The following is a 15,314-nucleotide window of genomic DNA, read 5'->3' on the forward strand; positions in this document are numbered from 1 at the left end:
AGTACCTGCCGGATAGGATAGAAATTGCCATCCCTAATTGCATATTACAATTTAATACAAACCAAAAGAAAAAAAAATCATGTACTATATTATGTATACAAGGCCTGAAAAGTGTAATCTAAGGCAGGAAATAAAAGGGCGGAAAGTTAGTTGATAGAAAAGTGATTCGCATTGGCCAATTTTGCAGTATTCTTTTTTCAGTAAATACTAGGCCCATGATAAAGTTAGTTTTAAGGTAAATGATACCTATCTTAGAAAAAAAAACATTTATAAAACATTATAAAATAAATTTATTTATTTTAATATTGACTTTTTATCTAATTAAATATTACCCAAAAAATATTTATTGGATAAATGCAATTACATCGGGTGGCCCCACATCCTCCTACCATGATGCCATCATGATATCAATCCCTAGCTAGCCCAATAGCATCTTGACCTTGCCCTGATGATTCCCACAACCGTATGGGCGTAATAGTGTATATTAAATGATAAAATAAAATTAAAAATAAAAAGTTAAACCAGCGTTAATGCTCCTGACTGTAGCTGTAGCTGTAGGAGTGTAGGCCCTCCTGATGTTGGAGTAGCCTTATTAACATAATATGCACAGCACAGCAACAGACTGAATGCTTTGATTCGTGATGTCCCACGATCCAATGTCCCCTCTATCGATCTCAAGTTATTGTGTGTTAGCTGCTTGAGGTTATACACTAATAATACTCCAAACAATTCGACCAGGTTGCTCCATCATTACCAGTAGAGTTAGTTTTGCTGGGATATCTGCATATGACACCTGGCAAAACAAGATATGTCTTCTGTCCTCCATCTTTTCTTTTTCTTTTTTTTTTAATTTTCAATTTAAAAATATTAAAAAGGTTATATGAAAAGCAGGGAGGTTGCTGGAGGAGGCTTTCCATGTGCCAAAGGGTCATTTATTAAAATGCTCTTTATAATTTCATTAATTTACTAAAACCTATCTTATAATTTGTATTTTATTAAAATATTTCTTACAATTTGTAATCAATTTATTTAGATGAAAATAGAAAATGATAAATCTAATCTTAATATTCATTCAAATAAATTTAATTAAAAGAAACTAAAAACAAAAATGTCATTTTTGTCCCTAGTAAAACATGGACAATCATTCTATTTTTTTCTATTTGGTCAGTTTTGTTTTCTATATAAAAAGTATTACGGATACTTTTGGAATAAACAACCATGGATTTAAAATCTTGAAAATTTTCACTCAGTTTGAGGGTACTTTCAGAATAAACAACCATAGGTCCATACCCTTGAACATTTTTTAATTACTTTAGGTGATCATGTTCAGATGGCAAAACAAATAGTTCTTAAAATGAAGGTCGATTAAATAAATAAGTTGCAAGCTATAAGGGGTATTTTAGTAAAATGCATACTATATAATAAGTTTACATAAATCTATAAAATTATAAGTGTTCCAGTAAATGACCCAACAAGAAATTCCACAAGATTGATAGAAAAAGAGTGGGTTGACCACATAAGCCGCTGACATGGCAAAAAAACAAGGCCTTTTTTATTTCTAATTTCTAATTATACAAAAAAAAAAAAAACAGCAAAAGGCCAAAAGCACAAATGGCGGCTCATCTAACCAAATACTTAATACTGCTGATGTAATGTAACTCTGACACGTAGCACAATTGCACACTACAGAACTACAAATCTTGGCCTCTCCTCCACGAAGACGAGAAGCAAAAATCCTCAATTTCAGTTTTCGATCATTAATTAATAGACAGCAATAAAGCCTCAGTCGTTTGTTTATGTACAGTGAAATCAATTCTCTCTCTCTCTCTGAGTTATTAAAGGTGGCCCCACATATTCATATACAAAGGGGAATGCATCCACCTAAATAAGATTATCTTATCAAGAAAAAAAAAAAAAAAGATTATAGGAATAGGCTCGGAGCCGACAAGGCACGTGACATAATTTCCAATATGGCCAAGTCAAAAAGTTAAGGTGGACACTTCAACAGTACTCTACACTGCACTAATAGGATGCTTTTTACTACTTTTACGGAGTGTAGTGTGTACTGAATCCTTTTGTTCCACGTAACTGAAACCGGATTTCTCCGCTTCACCTCCCCTCACTGGTCACTGCTACTACTGCTGCATACAGGTACAGTAATCAAAATCTACGATTTTTAAGATTTTAAGATAAGAAATGAAATTCACAATTCACAAACAACACTTAAAAAAATGCTGATAATTCCAACTTGTCATCAGTTTTCCAACAACTAGGGCCCATTTGGTTTCATGGGAATAGGGGTCAGGAGTCGAAATCCGAATGGATGATTTTGATTCTAACTTTTTGATTGGATAGAATCAGAATCTCACTTTCGTTCCTGGTGGAATGACCTTCCTATATTTTCCTCTATTTGAAGGAATAGTCATTCCCCCTCCTTTCCTTGAAAATAAAATTCTCTTTCCAATTGATTCTAATTTTCAATTTTGATTCCAAATTACAAACCAAATGGAGCTTTAATGTTTCCTTTTCTGCCACAACCCAAAGCATCTGAATACCAAGGCAATTTCCAGGCTTCCAGCAAGATTAAAACTAAGCTAAAGAAAAAGGACCCAATAGATTTCTCCAGCCCCTAATAAGTAGTATCACCATTCACCCATCCCCACCCACCGTCCAATGCAATTTCTTTTTTTTTTTTTTTTCTAAAACAAAGAAAGAAGCATAAATGATAATTTATAACGAAGAAAATGACTACAAAAGTGGACTTGTTAAATGATGTCTATACTAATGTTATAAAGCAGAGGTCAGAACCTACTAATGTTATATATATATATATATATATGGAGGAATGTTAAACAATGCCGACAGCCTAAGGGCCAAAGCAAGAAAGAGCGGCGACTGAAAGATTTAAAAATTGGCGAGGGGATAAGTGATATTGTGGAGGGGCTTGACAAGGTTACTTTGAAGATTTTGACTTTATAAAAAATATTTAGACTTTGTTTGGAAAGAGAGCAAATAGATTGTAAATACAAACATGTACATGTAAAATGTAAAGTTGGTTTAGTTTTACCTTCATAAATTTATTTTTTTGTCAAACAATTTTTTGTCCTAATGGGTGCACATGTGAATCCAAATATTCCTTTAAGTGCAAAGTTTGTATCTATTTTTTAGGCTCAGTTTGGAAAGAGTATAAATATAAATATGTACAATACAAATATATACAAAATAATATAAAATACAAGGTTTTGCACTCTACATATTTGTATTTGTACTCCTTCCAAATTGAGCCTTATGTAGTGTTTGGTTGGAGTGGAATTTTATTTACACTAATACAAATGCATGGGAGTGCAAATTAAAAAGAATGCAAATTGTCGTTTCATTTTATTTGGGTGTTTTACTTTATTCTGTTTCATGTCTTAATTTACTTCATTTGCACTGCAATCATACAAAATAAGCTAAATTTTGAAACAAAAATCTGTCAGAATTTACACTCAAATCATTTGCACTGTCATAATTGTGCATCAGTAGAAAGGTATTTACTTTGCAACCAAATACAGCTTTAGATGCAAAATTTGCTCTCATTTTAGATGTAAATATGTCTTGAAATTTATAAAAACCATCATTTTTAATACATAAATACATTCTACACCCATATCATAAGAGAAAAGGAAACTGTGCAGTTAACTGGTTAACCAACAAAGGCCAAGATTGAGAGGAGCTCATCCTAGACTTTAGGTTTTTTGTTTTCTTTTTCTTTTTTCCTATTTTTTTAAATTTTTGGATGCTGCTGATAGGGCTCGCCCTCGGTGGTGCTAATTATATCCCAATCTATCAAATAATAATTATAATAATACATGCATTCTTACCAAACACGAGTACATGCATTGAACACTCTTGGAGGCTTAAATACAACCATGCATTGTTTTTTAATTGCTGTTGACCTAGACGGTCAGACTGTTTGACCCAGGAACCATCCAGACAACTGGTTTTATTTTATCTCAAACTCAGTTCTTGACCAAAACCGTTGAATTAGTCAATGACTTATTGACTTGGATGATCAAACTGTCTATCTATTCAACGATTTTTTATCATTTTTTATTTTTTATTTTTACTGTCTGAATGAACCATTTATTCAAATCAGATGGTTAAACGGTCGACCCAGGAACCGGTGACAATAACAATTCCGTTTCCGGGTATTTTTTAAAACCATGCAATCATGTGCCGTCCATTGAATGGATAGGCATAGCTTCATTTTATTTCTTCTGCTTCCCCATACCCCATTATGGGTGGTGCGTGTACAAGAAGAACCCACCAAAGCTACCCGGCCAACATAAGCCAGCCTACAAGCTGAGCAAAGTAGCAAACCGCACATATATCACCAGCTCACCAACGCATTCGGCTCAAAATAAAAGAAACCCAATGATTGTAATGCTAGCCCAATTCCCATAGGCCCACGCACGAATAATGTGGCCCATTACAGATGTGGATATTTGGATGAAGACATTATCGCGATGAGACTTGACTTTGAGAGCTCGTGTAGTGATCATGATCTTGGCATGGAAGGTGATTTGAGTATGGATAAGATTGGGATTTGGGATTCCATCATTTAATTGGTTTATTTATTATTTAAATTCTCTCTCATTTTATTTGGTGGGCCTGGTGGCGTTCGATGATGGTTGAGAGTTGAGACTAAAATTTTAAAATGAATGGGAAGCACGTGGAGGGGAGCGGCATTACATCTACTCACGTGATGTTATAAATAAATAATATATGTATGAATTATCATTTATATGAAAATATTAAATTTTTTTATAAAAATTTGAAAATACAATTAGAGTTTTTTATTTAAAAATAAAAATAAACTAAGAACCAGTTTCGTTTGTGAGAATAGAGATCTGGATTTGAAATTAAAATTGGAATAGCCCGTTTGGTTGAGTCGAATCAGAATCTCATTCATATTTCTGGCAGAATAGCATTCTCCATTCTAAATGCAAACCAAACGGACCCTAGGGATCCTAAACTCGCTCAAGTCTATCAAGTTCCCTAGAAAAGTTTGACTCCTTCCCCTCTATCGCTGTCTGTCACGACTCACGAATGCTTTGGCTTTTCAACGAGAGCCAGAAACGGCCCAACGGTTTCAAAACCCAAGACCACAATGCAATCTCTTTGGAAATAATTTGGTGGAATTAAAAATATAATTTGGTGGAATTGGAAATAATAATAACACACTATCTGATATCTCCCTTCTCTGTTTTCTCGTTTATCTTCTCTGTAAGTAAAATCGCAAATAATAAATTTATGTAAAAACCACTAAAAATATGAAAGGGAAACTAACTTGAAAAAACTGTCTAATTCTAAATTCCGTTACATGGTTAAACACCTACTGCATCAGCATCCACTACAGAAAATATACACTCGAACCCAAACGGTTCGAACCGGATTGTCCTATTGTCTAAAGCTTCAGAAACTCTGGACCGCCGGAGCAAATCCGGATTCTGGCCCACCTATCATCATCTCTTTCTTCCGTCGCATCTCCAGAACCTTGCGGTGGTTGTTAGAGTGAACGTCGCTCGAGAACGTAGGGCTACAAGCCGGTCTATACTCCGGCAAGAGCCGACCGGACTTGTAACGAACCCCACAAGCGTTACAGAGGGTCTTGGCCCCCAGCGGACCGGTTCTCCACTGTGGGGTCTTCTGAACATGACAATGGCTGCACCTGCGAGGCGGTTGGGGACCACCCGTCTCTGTAACCGGCTTCTTCTTTTGCTTCTTCGCCGGCGGCTTTAAGGAATGGTCGAACAATTCCAGGTTTTGGCCGCTGTTGGTCAACATGAGACGTGACGTCGAAGAGGACGACGAAGAGGAAGAAGATGATGACGACGAAGAAGAAGAAGACTCCCTGAGCAAAGGAGACACGAGGGACCAAACCCTTCCGCCGGTTCTCGCACGTTTGCTTCTCGCCTTGCATGGTACCGGCGTTTGGAAAACCGGGAATTTAAGTGGTGTTATTCCGGGTTCCGGTTCGGACCGGTTCAACGTCTCACCTTGGGTTTTGTCCGTTGGATTTCCGGCTGGGCAAGGTAGCGGGAATCCTGAGAAAGAATCCTCCACGAAACGAGATAACCATTCGAGGCTCGCTAAATCATCCGTCTGAAATGAGTTCCTTCGACAAGTTAAAACTTTTATCCAGAAAAACGGAAAGAAAAGAGGGAAAGTAAGAAGAGAATGGTCCTATTATCGGTTATTTTAACGGGGAAACGGCTTACCGGAACGCTGAGTTCACTGCCGGGAACACAACCAAAATCGTCTTTCACAGAAAAAGCGATAGAGTTGCAGTTATCGTTCTCCCCTTGTTCTTGAGAAGAAACAGAGGCACAATCTTTCTCTTCTTCCTCTTCTTCTTCTTCTACTTCCTCAAAAAGCCCCAGCCCCCCTCCAACATCCCCATTAGAGAAGTCAAAAAGGTCGTCCACAAAAAAATCATCCCCTGCAACACCATTTGCGCCATTGACATACCACTCATCATCCCAAGACACTTGTTGGTTCGATTTCAAAGCCATCTCCGGCAACAAACTGGTTTTCAACGCCCTCGCTTCGACACACTCCATTTCTGGTTTTACCTATAAACGAATAAAAAGAAAGTTCAACCTGAAACGGTTTGAAATAATATTCTCACAAGTTACTCTTCCTTAATACAATTAAAAGGGTACCTGGAAAGACGATGAAGGAGGGCAAGAGGAGACGAGGAGGGGAGAAGAAGAAATTACAGAGGACGAGGAGCAAGTCAAGAAAGGGTTAAGAGGGAGATATTGGTACAGCATTGAATGAAGGCTGAAAGCGTCCACGGGCGAAACAGGTGCCCCCACAGTTCCTGGTTTATCTTTTAATAACTATTACTTCTTCATATATATATATATATTTTTTCATATTTTCATATTTTCCCCCTTTTTAAACGTTATATACTTAACGATGTCATTGAAAATTACGGTAAACTGCCCCTGTTTTAAGACTAGTCACCAGCGACCACTCTCTGAGTCCTTGGTGCCTGAGGCTGCCCAGTTCCGACGGCATCCACAGTTATCTCCCTTTTAAATTTTTGATGTTGCTAAAACTTCCCGGAAGTTTAGTAATTACAATTACGTCCTCTAAACTTGTTGACACATTTGTAAGTTAACCCCTTCTATTGCAATCCTCTAATAAGTTTTACGAAAATGTTCAATAAAATAATAAAAAAAAAGAGAACTTAAAATTATAATTTTATCTTTGAGCAATTAATTTAAAGGGTAAATTTAAAAAATAAGTTTGGATTAGCGATAAAATTTGAATAATGAAAACATTTTCAATTTTTAATCAAATAATAAAGCATAGATATTTTGGAATTTTTTAGGGGAGATATTTACAATTATGAAACTTCAAGAAAAGTTTCAGCAATTTACCCAAAAAAAAAGAGAGAGATTTGAATCTTTGTCCCACCAAAAAAACGGAATTCTCACGAAACCGCCACTTTTCTGTTTTACTTTTGTAATTCTTTCGGAAGACTGGCTCACTGGCCCCCACGTCTTGACTAATTTACAAGGTTACTATACCCGCTCTCTCACCTGCGATTACCTTTTCTTTCTTTATAATTCGTGATTGCCCACTAACACCGCGTGGATCGCCGCTCTTTCTGGCTGTTCTCCATATCCTTGCCCTCCCTTTCTTTCTTCGTATATCGATCCTACGTGAGACTGCCCTCCCATGGCCATTGGATTATCCAAAGGGCCCCACCTTAGATTTCCTACCCTCGCTCTGATTCAGTACTACCTTAATATTATAGTCCCAACATCCAAGTTTGGTACGAAAGTACCAAAATACCCTTTATAATGAACAAGGTTCACGAATCACGATTGGAGCAGGGCAATTGGAAAGACAGCAGCCTTCGAGTTTTAAAAGAAGAAAATAGAAGAGGAAAAAGTATACGGACCGGGGGGGGCAGCTTTTGTCGCCAAGAAACACAACTGAAATGATTTTCTGATGTTTGAGTCCTGGGGTAAATTTGGATCGCTAAATTTGAACTAGGGGAAATCCAGATTCAGACGTCTCTCGGTCTCAGACTCTCAGTCCGGTCGGTGATTCCTAATATCCGTGCAAAATGGGGAGTTTCTTTGTCCTCCTCAAATGCTCATTATCGCGGGGAGAAAAAACGAAAAAAAAAAAGAAAAGAAAAAATGCTGCGCCGAAAAAGTAAAAAGAAAAAGTCCGATACGCCAGTTTTACTTCTACCAGAAGCGGACGGGTTTACCCGGTAAAAAATAATCCGGATCGTTTTCGACCGGTACCAGTGATTTGGTTCACTCCTTTCACGTGTAGGCAAATTCGTGGTTTGCGGTTCTCATGTCAATCCGTTGGCATGCGACACTCAGTTGGACTGTTGGAGGGTATTTTTTATGTCGTTTTCAATTTCAAATTTTCAAAAAAACAAAAGAATCGAGAGAGAGAGAGAGAGGGAGAGAGAGGAAGGGGGGATATGACGGGCATTGTATATTTGCTTTTGCCCTTGTGCTAACTGCTAAGCTAAGCAATCGATGGTACGGAATCCTAGGATTCCTTTCTTTATTTATTTTTGTTATAAAGAGAGAGACTCTTTAAGAACCAACTACTGACACGAGAACGGACAGTGACGAGCGACTGAGCGAATAGCTCGGAGCCAGTAGTAAGTACTAGCCCATTGCTACTAAAACGGAATTTGTTCGTAGAATATGATACATGCATCCACCATTAGAAGGATGGCTCATTATTAGAATTTGATTAATTATGAAAAAAGATTTGATCCGAACTCTCCCTTTGACCCCAAGCCTCACGATGAGCGTAAAGGGCAACCATTCGAGTTGGTTCGCCTTAGGGTAGTTCGGACTATACTTCTATCTGAATTTAAGATTTCATCTCGCACACTATTCCAGTACTTCGTCTTCAGGCCATCGAATTGAACAACCGTACCTAACACCAAAGGAGTCTGTATCCTGAGGTGGCGCACCTGACTGACTTAGGATCTGATGCTTGATAGCCGCACTTCAACGACCACCTACCACTGCCACCTCCAGTCAAAAAGACGGCTCCGACAAAGAGAGCAGTGGCGATTGCCTACCCCAGCAGAGGTGATGACACCCGAATTGGCAGAAGTGTAGAAATAATGATACCCGACCTGACAGGAGCTTGGGAGTGAGTGTGCAAAGTGGTTATAAAAGGCTCTCTTCCCCCTAGAAGGAGGTATGTGATAACTTTGCGCTATCTGGCTTATTATCTTGCCTTTGAGAAGATACTAACTTGAGCTTCAGAGCACTCTCACCAGGTTCCTCCTTAGAGATACTTGCTTTCTTCCCCGTTTTCAAGCACCTTCTGCTCCAGCCAAAGGCATGAGCGTCGACAGCTAGGACCAGCCGGATTGCGCTCCATCAATTAGCGGCGAACCACCAACAGTCCGCCAAGTCAGCACCTAAGCACTCCAAGTCTAAGCTCCCACCCATGGAGAACCGATTCAGTATCCTAGCGGCGAACCACCAACAGTCCGGGTCCATCGAGCTTGGCAACACCGAAGCCAGTAGCACCAGTACCAGGCCCACTCAGCAACGAAGACGTCGGCGGAATCGCCGAACTACCACCCGCGTCCTGACTGAACTCCGAGGTAAAGAAGAGACAAGCTCGAACGAGGTAAAAGCTGCCCCTATTCTCTCAGTCCCTTCCCCCCTCTCATCAGAATTCCTTGCAGTCCCCATGCCCAGAGATTTCAAACTCCCCCCTTTGGACAAGTATGATGGGTCCTTCGACCCCAATGACCACGTCGATGCCTTCCAGTCCCAAATGCACCTGGCAAGGGCCAGTGAATCATGCATGTGCGTGGCCTTCACTACCACCTTCAGGGGGTGGCCCACACCTGATACAGGAACCTGGCCCCCGGGTCAATAAGAAGCTGGACCCAATTCGTGCAGGTCTTCACTGCACACTTCGTTACCAGCAAGTGGTGCCCCATAACCGAGGAGAGCATCTTTGGAGTAGTCCAGAGAGAAGGAGAATCCATCCGGGGCTACATCAAGCGATTCAATGATGTGTGCTTGCAGATACCGCGACTGGACCCTGCGGTGCAGCTTGCGGCAGCCAAAAGAGGAATGACACACAAGGAGTTCAAGTGGCACATGGTAGTTAGCTAGTCCACAGCTGTAGCTAAATTCCTCAAGCTCGCAGATAAATTCATGAAAACAGAGGAGGAGATCAACCAAAGAACCGAAAGCGGGATTGAGAAAAGGAAGAGGGAAGGCGAGCCCTCCAACCCAGATGACAGGAGGAGGAAAGATCCAACTCGGGAGACGAAGCCGAGCCAGCCGTTTCGAGCTCCCTTAGCGGCTCGGACAGACTACACACCCTTAAACGCGAAGCAGGCTGAGATCTTGATGACGATCAAAGACGCCCCGTACGTGAAGTTGCCATCTCGCCTAAAAGGGAACCCCAACGAGAGGAACAAAAACTTATACTGCAGTTTCCATAGAGACCACGGTCATAGTACTGAGCATTGTAATAATCTCCGGGACGAGATAGAGGGACTCATCCGTCACAGATACTTGAGAAATTTTGTACAGCATAGAAATAATAATAATAATAATAAGACAAGTCGGCAAGGGGAGCACGGTAAGGATACCCTCGAGTCAAGCGGCAGGCCGGCTGAACCGCCGCAAAGATAGCCTGCGGAGGAGAGGCCAGTTCGGGGAACCATCCACGTGATAGTGGGAGGTTCTGTAGTAGCGGGTTTCACTTCGATGCGTGAGGGGTCCACTACCCCCACGATGATGCGCTTGTCATCAAACTAAGGATCAGCAACTTCGAAGTCGGGCGCGTGCTTGTTGACTCAGGCAGCTCGGCGTACATTCTATTCAAATCGGCGTTTGACCAGCTTTAGTTGTAGAGAAGTGAGCTGAAGCCCGTAAACACTCCTCTGGTGGGCTTCAACAGAGAGGAAGTTAGGCCCCTCGGAAAAATAACAGTACCAGTGGAAGTCGGCACATGGCCCTGTGCGGTCAGACTCAACCACGATTTCTTGGTGGTTGCGACCCCCTCCCCATACAATGCCATAATATGGCGGCCAATCACTCATGTCCTACGAGCAGTAGTCTCCACCTACTTATTGGAAATGAAGTTTCCTACAGACTTCGGTGTGGGGGTAGTGCGGGGCGACCAGCTCGAGTCCCGCAAGTGCTATGTTGCCGCCCTGAAGGTAAAAACCAAGGAGCCAACGACCTTGAACTAGAGCGGCCTACGGAGCAAGGCGAAGAACGAGTTGCGCCCACAGAAGAAACGGTCATGATCCCAACTTCAGCTGCAGACCCAGCTCGGATGCTACAGATCGGTGCTTTCGTCCAGGAACCTCTACGATATGAACTGGTAAGTTTCTTACTTCAAAATTTAGATATTTTTGCATGGTCAACGGCCGATATGCCTGGTATTAACCCCAGCCTTATAACTCACAAACTTAATACTGACCCTATAGTCAGATCCATTAGATAGAAGAAACACAACTTAGTCCCAGAACGCTGGAGGGAGGTCAACGAGGAGGTCGAAAAGCTCCTCGCGGCAAACTTCATAAGGGAAGTTCACTACTCGAGCTGGGTAGTCAACCCAGTGCTGGTAAAAAAGGCAAACGACAATTGGCACATTTGCATCGACTACACCGACCTGAACCGAGCCTGCCTGAAAGATTGCTTCCCCCTCCCCAGAATTGACCACCTAGTGGATGCGACCTTGGGACATAAGTTGCTAAGCTTCTTGGACACCTACTTGGGCTACAACCAAATGAGGATGGACCAGTCTGATGAGGAAAAAACCACCTTCATAACCGAGTTCGGCCTGTACTGCTACAAGGTCATGCCCTTCGGACTGAAGAATGCTGGAGCGACCTTCCAAAGACTCGTGAATAAGCTGTTTCAGCTCTTAATTGGCACGAAGATAGAATGTTATGTAGACGACATGGTCGTCAAGACACAGTTTTCGCATGAATTAATACAAGACTTAGATTCTATCTTCCAAATTTTGCGTCAATTTAGCATGAAACTAAACCCAAAAAAGTGTGTCTTCGGAGTCACCTTGGGTAAGTTCCTAGGATACATCATCAACCGGCGCGGTATTGAGGCCAACCCAGACAAGATAAAGGTCATCCTAGATATGAGACCACCTCGAAAAGTAAAAGAGGTTCAGAGGTTAAATGGCCGCATAGCCGCTCTGAGCCGCTTCATGTCCAAGTTGACAGACCGCTGCCTGTCTTTCTTTAAAGCAATTAAAGGCAAAGGGTTCGAATGGACCCGAGACTGCCAGCTCGCGTTCGACGAGCTAAAGAACTACCTCGCTAGTGTTCCGGTCTTAACCAGGCCCGAGGAGGGCGAGGTCTTAGAACTGTACCTCTCGGCAAGCGACGAGGTGGTCAGTTCGGTACTAATAAAAGAAGTAGATCGGGTCCAACGACCCATCTATTATGTTAGTAAAATTCTGCAGAGAGCAGAGACGAGATACCCACAGATAGAAAAGCTAGCATACGCATTGATAATTGTAGCTCGAAAACTCCGCCCATATTTCCAGGCTCACACTATCATCGTCTTGACTAACAAAACTCTGAGGCAAGTCTTACTCAAGCCTGAGGTTTCTGGTCGGCTGACAAAGTGGGCCATCGAGCTCAGCGAGTACAACTTCTAGTATAAACCACAAACTGCTATTAAGGCCCAAGCCTGGGCAGATTTCACCATCGAGTGCACGTTCAGGCTCGAAGTCTCTAGGCCGGTTAAGCCCGATATCCCCAGTTTGGGTAAGCCCGGGGCTCCCAGACCAATAGAGTCTAAACCCCGTGAAGTAGCAGCCAGGGTGGCACCTCTCCTAGTTAGGCCAAATGCGAACTAGGATTAGGAGCCCTAGATCCTTCACGTAGATGGCTCCTCAAACCAACAGGGCAGCGGGGCTGGAATAGTCCTATGCGGCCCGAGTGGCACAAAATTAGAATGCACGCTACGCTTTGAGTTCGCGGCATCCAACAATGAGGTAGAGTACGAGGCATTGATAGCCGGGCTTTTCCTAGCATAAAAGGTAAGAGCGAAACACATAGCTATCTACAGCAATTCCCAGCTTGTGGTCAACCAGGTTACAGGCGAATACGAAGTATGCGAGCCAACTATGATCAACTACTTGGCAAAGGTAAAAGAGGCTCTGCTCAACTTCCAGTCACACTTCATCAAGCAAATCCCGAGGTCAGAGAACACTGAGGCCAACGCCCTGTCCTGGTTAGCCAGCATCAGTCACAACGCCATGAGAACCATGTACATGGAGGACTTACCTCGGCCTAGCATTCTCAGTGGGGCAGAGGAGGTTGATTCTGTCTTTGAAGCAGAGTCGAGCTGGATTGACCCACTCGCGAGCTTCTTGCTAGATGGGACCCTCCCTGCGGACCGCAATGCAGCCAGAAGGGTGCAACGCCAGGCAGCCAAATATGTCATAATAGACAAATGGTTGTACTGACGATCCTACATGCTCCCTTACCTATGTTGCTTGTGACCTGTCGAAGCCAAGCTCATACTCCGTGACACTCATGAAGGTCTGTGCGGCGGACACTTGGGAGGTAGGTTCCTCGCCCAGAAGGCACTTCGGCAAGGGTACCACTGGCCAACGATGAAGGCAGAGGCCATCGAGCTCGTCAGAAAATGCGACAAGTGTTAGAAGCATGCCAATATCCACCATCAGCCCGCCGCCGACCTCAAGTACCTCACCAGTCCATGGCCCTTTGCACAATGGGGCATCGACCTCCTGGGGCCATTCCCGCCAGCAACAGGTGGGAGGAAGTTCCTAGTGGTGGCGGTAGATTACTTCACAAAGTGGGTAGAAGTTAAACCTCTCGCAACAGTTACAGCTCGAAACGTACAAAACTTCTTTTGGAAGAACATAGTATGTCGCTTCGGGTTACCTCGGGTACTGATCTCCGACAATGGCAAGCAGTTCGAGGACATCAAGTTTCAAGAATGGTGCCAAGATATGGGGATTCGGCAGAACTTCACATCGGTCGTGCACCTGCAAGCAAACGGTCAAACAGAAGTGATGAACAGAGCTATCCTCCGCGGACTGAAAGTGCGACTAGACTAAGCTAAAGGGTTGTGGGAGGATGAGCTACCAAGTGTTCTATGGGCTCACCGAACTACAGAAAAAACTGCCACGAGAGAGACTCCCTTTAACCTCACCTACGGCACTGAAGTGGTAATCCTAGCGGAGATCGAAGTACCTACACTGTGACTAGAAGCATACAACGATCATACAAATGGAGATGAGCTACGTACCAACCTCGACCTATTGGAAGAGGTAAGAGATCTCACGTACATCCGAACTGTAGCTTACCAGCAAAGAGTAGCTCGGTACTACAATGCCATAGTAAAAAAACAAAACTTCTGCGTCGGTGACCTGGTTCTCCATAAGATCATGGCACCCGAGCCCAATGTGGACAAACTTGGACCAAATTGGGAAGGGCCCTACCAAGTAAAGAGGGCGCTCATGGGAGCATACGAGCTCGAAACATTAGAGGGCAAACAAGTACCCTGAGCATGGAACGTCATTAACTTAAGACGATACTACCTATAAATTACTAAGCAAAGTGGACTAGGAGTCGCTATTAGAGCCTGAGGGTTAGAATGATGAGCTAATAAGGACCTCGGCATCTCATTATCAGAAGCATATGGTCAGTTCGGCAATATAGTCAGTTTGGGAAAAAGAGGGTGACAACAACTTGGTCAAAAGAACGTTTCATTACTAAACACTCTGTTTACATTTAAAAAAAATATTGTTTACATTCCAAACAGTTCGACAATCTCAATCCTCACCCTTGGAAGGCACGTCGATGATACCCGAGGGTCCTGCCTCATCCTCGGAATCTGGTTCACCATCAGCCGCGTTGGCCATCTCCTGAGTATTGCGCGAAGTAGTTATGGTGCTGATGTCGAGCTCGGGGTACGTATTCCTGATCATCCACCGGCTTAGTTTAAAACCCCTTCTGTACGAACCCACCATCAGGTCGTCAAAGCGCGACGAGGCGATATAGTCTTCAACGGCCTTCTTCTTGGCATCCTCGATGCCCTGAGGAAAGATCTATGTCTTCTCCCTAATATCCTCTTGAAGGTATTCGAACTGATGCTGCAAGTCTAGCCTCAGGTTCGCCATATGCTTCACCACCACTCCCATGGCCTCGGTGTCTCTCTGAGACCTCACCAGCCTGGCCTGTGCAGCACGAGAAGCCGCTTTGACAGCGTGAGAAGCTTCTTTGGCAGCTC

General features: G+C 42.7%; 1 protein-coding gene across 1 annotated transcript; it reads right to left on the reverse strand.

Moving 5' to 3' along the window:
- Nucleotides 1-5,212: 5,212 nt before the first annotated feature.
- On the reverse strand, nt 5,213-6,882 carry LOC148849120 (GATA transcription factor 5-like). Its single transcript, XM_088952448.1, has 3 exons — nt 6,708-6,882; nt 6,264-6,617; nt 5,213-6,147 (listed from the first exon to the last, which is right to left on the reverse strand). Exons 1-3 carry the CDS (start codon nt 6,816-6,818, stop codon nt 5,458-5,460), a joined length of 1,155 nt encoding a protein of 384 aa, XP_088808574.1. The 5' UTR covers nt 6,819-6,882; the 3' UTR covers nt 5,213-5,457.
- Between the last annotated feature and the right edge of the window lie 8,432 nt (nt 6,883-15,314).

Source organism: Nelumbo lutea, chromosome 6, assembly GCF_056320005.1.
Source record: "Nelumbo lutea isolate HS-2025 chromosome 6, American lotus-T2T, whole genome shotgun sequence".
Taxonomy (NCBI): domain Eukaryota; kingdom Viridiplantae; phylum Streptophyta; class Magnoliopsida; order Proteales; family Nelumbonaceae; genus Nelumbo; species Nelumbo lutea.

Bases quoted from the DNA above. Each gene is read 5' to 3' on its own strand.
- LOC148849120 (XM_088952448.1), bottom strand. From the start codon at position 6,818: ATGCTGTACCAATATCTCCCTCTTAACCCTTTCTTGACTTGCTCCTCG. The intron at 6,618-6,707 runs GTACCCTTTTAA...ATTCGTTTATAG, and splicing joins CTCCTTCATCGTCTTTCCAG to GTAAAACCAGAAATGGAGTG. The intron at 6,148-6,263 runs GTAAGCCGTTTC...AACTCATTTCAG, and splicing joins GCAGTGAACTCAGCGTTCCG to ACGGATGATTTAGCGAGCCT.